The 11,893-nt window shown below is 45.8% G+C and overlaps 1 protein-coding gene across 1 annotated transcript; it reads right to left on the bottom strand.

Moving 5' to 3' along the window:
• Positions 1–1,593: 1,593 nt before the first annotated feature.
• Positions 1,594–2,574, bottom strand: LOC120380078 (olfactory receptor 6F1-like). The gene has a single exon (XM_039497576.1). The coding sequence runs from the start codon at positions 2,572–2,574 to the stop codon at positions 1,594–1,596; it is 981 nt and encodes a 326-aa protein (XP_039353510.1).
• Positions 2,575–11,893: the final 9,319 nt, after the last annotated feature.

Here is an 11,893-nt window from a genome sequence, read left to right as displayed (position 1 = left end):
GTGATCCCCAAAGCCTGGGTTAGGCACCTCAGCTCCCTCTCCAATGAATGAGGAGAGATAGCTGCCTCAGAGCGGGATTCACATGAGCCAGCATGCTAGGCAGGGAGCCATCTAACTTATCCGATGGGAGATGCCAAGGAGGGGGTAGGGGGTGCCTCTGGATCAAGTGAAGTCCACCCTCTATCTGAGGGGAGAAAGGAGTAGAGGAGGAACCTCCCACCTCTGGGGTGGGTGTCCCAGCTAGAGGCCTATGGGATATCCTGCTGTGGGTTTCCCTCCATCTCTCTTGTTGAAGCTGTTTCACAGGCAGGTTTTGTACTTGGAACAGCTCAGCCATGCCCCTGCTGCCACTAGCAGTGCTGCTACGGCTATACTGGTCTTTATACTCCCGCTAGGGGAACCACACTCTCAACTCAGGCGGCAGATCCACCCAAAGAGAATAACTTAGTCCAGGTGAAATCATGCACCAATAGGCCTTAATGGGGCTAGGATTTCACTCAGGATTCCCAGATGATACGTTCATAGACACATTAGAAACAGAGAGAGAGATTGGCTAGATGATAGATATATTTATTCATTTACATTTATAATTGCAAATGACTTTTACAATAGTTAAAACATCTGCTTGTATACATAACTGTTTAAACTATGCAATATGGTATAACAATGCAGGAGAAGAGAATGGTCCAGCAGGGAGGTGTTCAGGTATCATGGGTGTAGTACAAGATCCTGGATGGACTGAGAGAAAGAGGATAGTCACTGTCTATGAAAGGATAGTGGATAGATTAGAGTGGCAGACAATAGACTGGCAGACAATTGAATAGATACAAGGCCAGATTTTTAAAGACATTCAGGAGCTCATGGGCTTTTCAAATGCACCTAGGCATCTAATACTAAGGGCTTGTCTTCACTATGGGGCTAAATTGGCGGTGCTGTGATTGATGTAGCAGTGTTGATTTAGTGGGTCTGGTGAAGATGCGATAAGTTTCTGGGAGAGCGCTCTCGTATCCACTTCGGTACACCATCTCAATGAGAGGCGGAAGCTATGCCGACGAGAGAGCCTCTTCCACCAACATAGCGCGGGGTAGACACTTCGGTAAGTCGATGTAAACTATGTCGACTTAAGTTATACAAGTTACGTAAGATACATCAAGTTACCCTGTAGTGTGGACAAGGCCTAATTAAAATCAATGACTTTTAGGCAGCAAAGTGCTTTTGAAAATCCTGCTATTTGCCTAAATATCTTTAAAGATATGTCCCTTCGACACTACAGAAAACAGGTTAGAAAGTCAGTGTGTGCATGTGTGTGTGGGGGGGGATATTTGCTTGGTGATAGATAGATAGATAGATACATAGATAGATAGATAGATAGATAGATAGATAGATAGATTTTTTTAATGCCAGATAATCATTATGATCATCTAGTCTGGCTCCCTGCATATGAGAGAGAGAGAGAGAGAGAGAGAGAGAGAGAGAGCACATAGTAAAATTAGTTAAGTTAAAAGGAATGAAACATATTGACTTAGAGGAATACTTATTTAACATCACATGCACACGTACTCCCTGCCATACTCAGCTTCACCTTCCCCTCTATTACCAGCCCCCTTTAGAAATGCTCCCAGCCTTGGGCAGCGGCACACACCTTCCCATCACTGCTTTCCTCAGAGCTTCTTTAACCTCCTTGTTCCTCAGGCAGTATATAATGGGGTTGAGCATGGGCGTCACCACCGTATAGAACATGGACACCAGCTTGTTGAAGTTCACCGAGTCGTTGGAGTATCTGGAGGTCGGCCGCACATACATGAACATCAGGGTGCCATAGAAGATGGCCACCACGGCCAAATGGGAGCCACAGGTGGAGAAAGCTTTCCAGCGCCCCGGGGCTGAAGGGATTTTCAGGATCGTCACGATGATGAGAATGTACGAGACCACGATCAGGAGGAAGGAGCTTACAATGACGCTGGTGGCCACAATGAAATTAACTGTCTCGGCCTCGTGGGGGTCCCTGCAGGAGAGTTTCAGCAAGGGTAGGGCATCGCAGAAGAAATGGTTGATCTCGTTAGGCCCACAGAATGGCAGCTTGCAGAGGGAGACCAGAGGTGGAACATTGACAACAAAGGCACCTACCCAAGAGCATATGGCCAGCTGAACACAAACCCTGTTGTTCATGAGGCTCGAGTAGCGCAGCGGGTTGCAGATGGCTAAGTAGCGATCATAGGCCATGATGGCCAGGATGAAGCACTCGGCAGTACCCAAGGTGATAAGAAAGTACAGCTGGGTGATGCAGCCGGCATATGAGATGGACCTGTCTGTGGCCAGGAAGACCTGCAGCATTTTGGGAACGATGTTGGAGGTGTACCAGATCTCCAGGAAGGAGAAGTTGCTGAGGAAGAAGTACATGGGGGTGTGGAGGCGGAGGTCAAGACGTACTATCGTGATGATGACAATATGTCCAGACAAGGTCATGAGGTAAATGATCAAGCCCACAAAAAAGAGCAAGAGCTGCAGCTTCTGGAGGCTTGGGAAGCCCAGGATGATGAAGTGGGTTACTAGTGTTGTGTTCCAAACCCCCATAGCTACATAGTGTCAGATCTGTGGGGTTAATACAAAGAAAAATACACAATGGCTTATTAGAATTAAACACATGATTAATTAAAGTGGCAGGAAGGTGGGGTGGAGAGAGAGAGAGTAGTAATAGTAGTAGTAGTAGGAAGACAGCCTGAGACATAAGCCCTTGTATTAGAGGCCTGGTATGAGGCAGGACCTGCTTACAGAATTTGGCAAGAACAGGTTTGATATTGCAGAACTACATATTTCTAAGAAGTGCTAAGCACAGAGTACTTACGCTAACACATTCCAATATTAAGTGGTACGGGAACATTCTGATATCAAGGATGGTACAGAAACATTCCCCAAGGATAACAGGAACACACTGACCCCTCCTAAAAGACAAGGTCAGGATAACAGTATGTAATACAAATGTTTTAATTGAACCCACATGTATAAGGTGATGAGTAATAACTAACCAGGTCAGGGGGCAGTAACTAATCTGATTGTTTTGTCCAGCCGAGGAGGGAATGGAAAGTCCCTCCATTCACTGAGCTGTGTCCATTGTCACTGCCATACATGTCTTAGTATCCTCGTACAGTCTGCCAGGTGCTATTACCATGCTTTGGCAACAATAAACCTGGCCTGGTGCTTTTGTACGTTAATGGATCTTGTGGTCATTGGGCAGTTTGCTCGACATCTGCTGTGCCGGCTGTCTGCGCAGAGCTGGGGCAGCACACAAAAAACACACAACACACAGCCAAACATCTAATAGCAGAGAGAGAGAGAAAGAAGCAGGGTGGGGGGCATGCATAGAGATAGATAGATAGATAGATAGATAGATAGATAGATAGATAGATAGATAGATAGATAGATAGATAGATTTGAAGCATTACACTCTTTCAGTAGGTAATGGAAAGAATGGATATCACTCTGTCCAGTCAAAACCAATCAACACATCTGATTCTTTATAATGAGTACCTAGATAGACAGATTGCTGCGAACTTAATTTCGTCTAAGACTAGAATCAGGCTTTTATCCACAACAGTGGTGATGTCATTCACTTCAGCGACTTCAGTGAAGCTATTCCTGATTTATAGCAGTGTAAATAAGGGCAGATTCATGTGCTCTGAATGACTGGTAGCAATTATATGAAGAATAATTCTGAATAACAAATCTACTCAAGAACACAGTTATCTGCTTGCAAAATAGGTTAAATTCTCTAAGGCATAAACTCTGCACTCAGGTATATCAGGTAAATCTGGAGGAATGTTATCAATTTCAGTGGAATTACTCCAGCTTTACATTGGTTTGACTGTGGCTAGAATCTGATCCTACATCTTTCCCTGAAGTCTAGATTCTTTCTCTCACAGTACGTTTGCCCTGGAGTAACCCATTGATTGCAGCTACACTATTCACAGGTGTAGGTACTACAGCAATGTGACTGAGTGTTGAACCTCTTCAGCTGTATGCCCCTGTAATTCCATTGAAATCCCCAGTGCAAAACTGCAATAGTGGAGCGCTGGATCAAGTCCTTTGTGACAAGTAGGGATTCGGAACGTTTGTATTTGGAGATTTCATTTTCAGACACTTCTAATTTATGGGAAAGCACAGTAAGTATCTTTTTGTCATATCTTCTAACATTACATCCAACCATCTACAGTTCAGTTCTGCTTAGACTCTGCAAAGGGGAAGAAAAGCGTGAATAAAATCATGATCAGGAATGCAGGAATGCTTCATGGGATTGATTCTCATTTTAATTACCCTGGTTTACTTTGGGACTGTCGAAGGAACCTCTCAATGAGATTTAGGTGCTTAACTCACTGAAACGGCTTCAAAAATTGCAACCTTCATTGACTAAAGGCATTTTTTTAAAAGTATTTAGGTGCCTAGTGGGATTTTTAAAAAGCACCTTGGTGCCTAGCACCTGTCCTAGATGCCTTTGAAAATTAGGTCCCTAAATATCTTTTAAAAAGTTGCCATAAGTCTTTACAGAGAGATAAAACATACATTGCACCATAGTTTAGATTAAACGGAACTAGAAATATCAAAAAGCAGAGTTGCCAATTTAAGTACCCAGGCACACCTTTTGCATGTGTTGTGCAGATTTCCTTTGAGGATGAGGACCGATGGGTTGAAAACGGAGTGATCCCTTTGTGAAAAGTGTTCACCCACAGGCGATGTGGTGTTTTTGTCTTTTATCATTTTCCTGTGTGAGTTCATGCAAGAGCCTAGCAATTACTTGGTTTCACCCACACAGTTTTTATTGGGGCATTTGATGCACTAGAGGAGAACACCACATGGATATTGAAAGATGTGTCATGTGGGGTGTTGAGCCTAGGAACCTAAATTCAGAACTCTGCTTCACACTAAAGGGCATGGGCTGAACAGAGACACTGGCTTTATGGCTCGTTACAACAATTTGTAGCACACCTCACTGCCTGCAAACCATTAACTGCCCTCTTCGGTTCAAGTGGTCTCTTAAAGCTTGTGTGAACTCCTTATGTTTAACTATCTGTCCCACCTTGTATTCAGCTTGGACACTCTCGTTACCTTCTCCAGACCTGAGGAAGAACTCTGTAAAGCTCGAAAGCATGTCCTTTTCACCAAGAGAAGTTGGTTCAATAAAGGATATTACCCCACCCACCTTCTGTCTCTCTAGAAGTTCTTTGACTCTCTCCAATAATCAATATTCTTTAAAGCCTGGTCTACACAAAATTATAGGGCTACTATAGGTATGTTGATTAGAGGTCTATTTTTTAACTGATACAGTCATAGCTGTACAGCCCACAATATGGGTGCAGCTATACCAGAATAATGGTGATTTATACCAGTAAATCTTATTCCCCTTCCTGTGTGGCAATATCAGGTATATATAGAATATATACAATAATGGTGTAAGCGCATTTATACTGCTATAACTGCATCCACACTTGGAGTTGAACTGCTTTAATTATACCACTGTAGACAAAGTCTAAATTTCCCTTTCAAAACTGTCCATTTACTTCAATGGCCATTGGATTGGACAAAAGAAGAAGAGATCTAGGAAATGAGGTCCAGTGAACACTTACGCTTTCCACAATTTCTAAAGATCAGCTATCTTGCTGCAGTGTTGTCTGTCTCCCAAAGATGCACCTAAATAATAATAATAATAATAATAATAATAATAATAATAATAATTCAAAGACAATGAGGAGTTTTAACATCAAGAAGCATGTAATAACATCAGGAATTGATCAGAAAGGTTAGGAAAAAGTCTCGCATTCTCGCAATGGTGAACTTCAGAGAGAAACAATGGACATCACTTTGAACTATAGTATTCAGGCATAATTTAAGTGAAGCAACTTTTGTGAATAGAGAAGGTCGATGTTTCCTATTTAAATCAAAAGGAAACTGTCCCTTGTATTCAATGCTGTTTCACTGGATTAAAAAAAATGATGTTTTTAGAAAATGTTGTCAAGTGAATACTTACTTTTTTGAAAATTTAACAGATCAGATATTTTGAGGCAGTGTTTTATGCTTCATGAAGATGCACCTATAAAAACAGTTCAGAGCAAGGAATTTCTTCAAGAAACATGTAATATCAGTTACAAATCAGATAGGTTAGGGGGGGAAACCATGTATCCACATGATGTTGAATTTCAGAGCTAATTAAACAGGAGGCTTAAGAGATGATTACAGACCTTGCTACACTTAATTTGAAGTGACAGAAATGGGGAGCATATAATACTTTTTCTTCTAACTTCCCCTTGGGTCCCTCGTTCCTAAAGCACCATCGGATCATCATAGGAGGATCTAACAGTTAATTAGCTGTCCAATCAATGGAGAACACAGAGGGGCGGATTCTGAGCTCAGTTGCTCTGTAAAGACCCAGTCCAGTGTCTGCTGGAGCCAAAGCTCGTCCATCCATCTAAATCAATGGGTGTTGGAACAGCCCTAAAATCAAGAATAGCTGTGCTAGTCTCACTCACTTACTCCAGATTTATGCAAGTGTGCAAAGGCTCACTACAGGTGGGTGGGTGGCATCTAAGGGCCAGATTTTCCTCTAACTTACAGTGATTCAATACCACTACTGACCCCAGTGGAGCAACTCCTGATTTACAATGGGGTGAGTGAAAGGAGAATGAGAGACATCATGGTATCCTCCTACTAGATTTCTGCCTCCTGGACTGACTTGTGGACCTTTTCCCCAGTCAAACAAGCCAGCCAAGAGTAGGAAACCTGTGAAGAGACTGGTGGGATGTCATCTCAGCTACCCTGATACTTTCACTGGGTTTAGAGCCTTCTCTTCCCCCAGTATGATGCATGAGATAATGGGAATGAAGGCAGAGAAGAGAACTGTCCTTGTGTGAAGGGGCATGTTAGTGGATGTGGGCATGGAGACATTCCATCCAATAAACTTACCAATACAGTACGGCTTAGTTCCAATGTATGTTTTATGTTCCTAAAAGCTTATGTTTCAGGGTTTCAGCCAGCCACCTGCAGGGGTCAGGAATGATTCTTTTTCCTGCAATGTAATCTGGGAGAAGATTTTTTATTTTTAGTCTCCTTCCTTTGAAGCATCAGTGATGGCCACGGCTGGAGATGGGACATTGGATGGAGAAAGCCATGGCTCTGAGATCGCACCGAACATTCTCTCGCTCAGGAGCTGGGCTGGCTGGTTCTTGTTCACATGCTCAGGGTCTAACTTTTGGCTCTTGACACAGTCCCACATGATATTCTCATAAGTAAGCTGGAGAAAGGTGGTCTTGTGGGAACTACCATTAAATGGATAGATAATTGGTTAAAAAACTGTAAACAAAAAGAAGCTATTAATGGAATTGTGTCAGATTGGAGGGAGGTCTCAAGTGGGATTCCACAGGGATCTGTTCTGGGTCCAGTGTTGTTTACCATCTTTATTAATGACCATGTCGTAGGAATAGAGACTATACTGATCAAATCTGCATAGGACACAAAGCTGGTGGAGACGGTGAAAACACTTTGGAGGATAGAGCTAAAATTCAGAGGGATCTTGGTAAATTGTAGAATTGGACTCTAGACAACAAAAGAAATTTAACAAAGACAAATGTATGGTACTGCACTCAGGGAAGAAAACACCAAATGCCCAAATACAGACTGGGGGGTAACTGGCTTGGCAGCAGCACTGCAGAGAAGAATCTAGGAGCTGTGGTGGATCACAACCACAAAATGAGTCAGCAATGTGATGCTGTTCCAAAAAAAGCAAATGCAATTTTGGCTTGCATTAACAGAGTCATAGCATGCAAATTATGGGAGGTGATAGTATCGCTCTGCTTGGTGCTTGCTAGGCCTCAACTAGAGTACTCTGTCCAGTTTTGTTCACGAATGTATAGAAAGGATGTAGAGAAACTGAAAAGATCCAGAGGCGAGTGACAAAGATGATCAAAGGGATGGAATTCAAGCTCTATGAGCAAAGGCTGATTGAACTGTATGTTTAGTTTGGAAATAGGAGAATAAGGGGAGATATGATAGCAGTCTTCAAATACTTGAAAGGCTGCCATAAAAAGATGGAGAAAAAGTGTTCTCTCTTGCTAGAGAGGACAAGACAAGGGGCAATATGTTCAAACTACAGCACAGCAGATTTAGATTAAATCTCAGGAAAAAATTCCTAACTGTAAGAACAGTAGGACAATAGAACAGAGGCCTCGAGAGGTCCTGGAAGCTGCTTCACGGAAGGTTTTCAAAAGGAAGCTGGGCAGCCACCTGTCTTGGATGGTTTAGACACAACAAATCCTGCAATTTGATTTTGTGGCTATGTCTACACTGCAATAAAAGACTTGTGACAAGTCCGCGGTTGGCCCGGGTCAGCTGGCTCAGTCTCTCGGAGCTCAGGCTGTGGGACAATAAAATAGCAGTGTAGCCGTTTGGACGGGGGATGGAGCCAGGGCTGTGAGACCCCCATGAGTGGGGAGGGGAAAGGGGCAGATACACTATATATGGAACAATATGGGGAAGCAAATGGGAAAAGAGGGGAAGAGGCAGCTATACTGTATAATGGGCATGACAAGCAGCAGAAGGTGAGGGGTGGGGAAGGGGCGGCTATACTGTATAATGGGCACTAGGGGCAGCAGAGGGTGGGGTGGGGAAGAGGCAGCTGTACTGTATACTGGGCACTCGGGGGCAGCAGTGGGTAGGGGTGGGGAAGGGGCGGCTATACTGTATAATGGACACTAGGGGCAGCAGAGGGTGGGGTGGGGAAGGCGGCTATACTGTATAATGGGCACTAGGGGCAGCAGAGGTGGGGGTGGGGAAGGCGGCTATACTGTATAATGGGCACTGGGGCAGCAGATGGTGGGGTGGGGAAGGCGGCTATACTGTATAATGGGCACTAGGGGCAGCAGAGGTGGGGTGGGGAAGGGCGGCTATACTGTATAATGGGAACTAGGGGCAGCAGAGGGTGGGGGTGGGGAAGGGCGGCTATACTGTATAATGGGCACTAGGGGCAGCAGAGGGTGGGGGTGGGGAAGGCGGCTATACTGTATAATGGGCACTAGGGGCAGCAGAGGTGGGGGTGGGGAAGGGCGGCTATACTGTATAATGGGCACTAGGGGCAGCAGAGGTGGGGGGTGGGGAAGGCGGCTATACTGTATAATGGGAACTAGGGGCAGCAGAGGGTGGGGGCTGGGAAGGGGCTGCTATACTGTATAATGGGCACTAGGGGCAGCCGAGGTGGGGTGGGGAAGGGCGGCTATACTGTATAATGGGCACTAGGGGCAGCAGAGGGTGGGGGTGGGGAAGGGGCAGCTATACTGTATAATGGGCACTAGGGGCAGCAGAGGGTGGGGTGGGGAATGGGTGGCTGTACTGTATAATGGGCACTAGGGGGCAGCAGAGGGTGGGGTGGGGAAGGGGCAGCTATACTGTATATTGGGCACTCGGGGCAGCAGTGGGTGGGGTGGGGAATGGGTGGCTGTACTGTATAATGGGCACTAGGGGGCAGCAGAGGGTGGGGGCGGGGAAGGGGCGGCTATACTGTATAATGGGCACTAGGGGCAGCAGAGGGTGGGGGTGGGGAAGGGGTGGCTGTACTGTATAATGGGCACTAGGGGCAGCAGAGGGTTGGGGTGGGGGAGGGGCGGCTGTACTGTATAATGGATACTGGGGCAGCAGAGAGTGGGGGTGAGGGAAGGAATGGTTATACTGTATAATGGACACCTGGGGGAGGCAAAAGAGGGTGGAGGTGCTCCTCTAATTTCACATTGCAATATTTCCCTAAGAACAGTATTATTATAGTTTCATTATTTCAGTATTACTGTCCATGTCTTCCACCACTTCTCTTTGGTCAAAATGATTCTATTCAGTTCAATGGAGCTACACCAGACTCCATTAGCCAGCTCAGTATGATTAACATCTAATTAATGCCCAGGAGCCTTTGGGTCTGTAAGTCTCTGGAGCTGGTCGTATATTTTCACATCAGCCACCTGCAGAGGCTACTTATCCCTTGAGCGCCTCACTTTCCTTTGGGAGGCAGGTGGAGATGGGGGGGGGGCAGTCAAGGGATGGTCATAAATGGTGTCAAGGGATTGAATTCTTCCGTTCCTGCCATTGTTAGCATGAAGCAGTGTAAATCCCTGTTGGCTGAGGCAATGACCATCCTCAGAACAGTTAAGAAGAGTAATTAATATCAAGAGAATTAATTATTCTAACAACATAGCTGAGCTGTTTCCCCTGCATTTGTGAGTGTGGCCAGGGCAAGAGACATTCCTGGACCTGGCATTGTCCCTGGTCATCCGTCCACTGTTCATATGGGCCCTGGTGCTGAGGCCTCATTGACTTCAATGGGAGCTGCAGCTGTTCTTCTGGAGAAGAAAGGCATGAATAATTCCCTGGGGGGAGCAGAATCTTTCCCTTCCCACAGTACTCCCAGGGTGTTTCATGTAGAACAACAAAGATGATGCAATGTTCTTTAGCTGTCGCCACTCAACATTTCCCTGCCAAGTTGTTGCTGTACTTTGTATCTCTAAAAACCAGCAGATAATCCCCTCCCTGCTCTTCTGGGTTTATTTGGAATCCAGAGATCATGTATGTTTGTCTCTGAAATTCACATGACCGTATCTGTACTTGCTTCACCCTAAACACTACAGTCACATCTCACTGGTCTGATTAATATTGTCTTGGGTTCCCATCACACAGGCAGTGGCAGGTCCAGGCTCCAGTGCTCCAAGCGCATGCCTGGGGCGGCAAGCCGCGGGGTCCACCCTGCTGGTCCCTGCGAGGGCGGCAGTCAGGCAGTCTTCGGTGGCTTGCCTGCGGGAGGTCCGCTGGCCCTGCGGATTTGGCGGCAAGTCAGTGGCAGGTACGCCGAAGCCACGAGACCAGCGGACCTCCTGCAGGCAAGCTGCCGAAGGCAGCCTGCCTGCCGTGCTTGGGGCAGCAAAAAAGCTAGATCCACCCCTGCACACAGGACCACAAAGCACTTTAGCAATGCATCAAACTGAATGTGAAATAGAAATGTACTTGGTGGTCTCTGGAACTGAGCCCTGAAATGCAGCCACCTCTTATGGGCAAAGGTAGGATTGCCAATTTGGGTTGGACATATTCCTGGAGGTTTCACCCAATGACAAGATCTTTAATTAAAGATTAATCTTTAATTCCTGGAGACTCCAGGACAATGCTGGAGGGTTGTCAACCCTAGGCAAACCAATACAACACTGTTAAATAGATGATTAAAGCAGAAAGGTGAGAACACCTGATGCAAAGTGGGAACTCTGCCTACTTCTATACTGAACATCTGTGGCTGGCCCAGCTCAGCTGACTCAGGCTTGCGGAGCTTAGATTATGGAGCTGTAAAATTTCTGTGTAGACATTCAGGTTCTGGCATGTCTACACATCGAGAGGATCCCAGAGCCCAGGCTCCAGCCCCAGCCCATACATCTACACCACAGTTTTTAGCCCCACAAGCCAAGCACTGGGAGCCTGAGTCAGCTGACCCAGGCCAGCTGTGGCTGTTCTGCAGGGCTTTTATTCCAGTGTAGACATATCATTGTCGCCCCCTGCTGGAAGAAACTATTACAAAATGCTGCCAGTAGCCAGTGCACACCGCTACACCTGTGAACAGCACAAGAGAAAACTTGGTGGCAATAGATGATTTTGCATTATTGTATCGTAGCTAAGCCATATAACTTCCACCAGAAATAACACTGTGACAGCATGGACCAGCATGTTCCAAACTGAACCCTCCACCCCCATTTCCTACAGAGCTCCACTGCCTGGAATGGTGCTGGGATGCTGACTTCAGCAGGCCCCAAGAGAGGGGAATGCCCCCAACTGATAGCAGTCTTCATCTACCTGAAAGGAGGTTCCAAAGATGATGGACCTTGGCTGTTCT

The sequence above is a fragment of the Mauremys reevesii genome, linkage group 13 (genome assembly GCF_016161935.1).
Source record: "Mauremys reevesii isolate NIE-2019 linkage group 13, ASM1616193v1, whole genome shotgun sequence".
NCBI classification, from domain to species: domain Eukaryota; kingdom Metazoa; phylum Chordata; order Testudines; family Geoemydidae; genus Mauremys; species Mauremys reevesii.
Note: the sequence above shows the minus strand (reverse complement) of the source record. Positions and strands in the feature narration are given on the sequence as shown.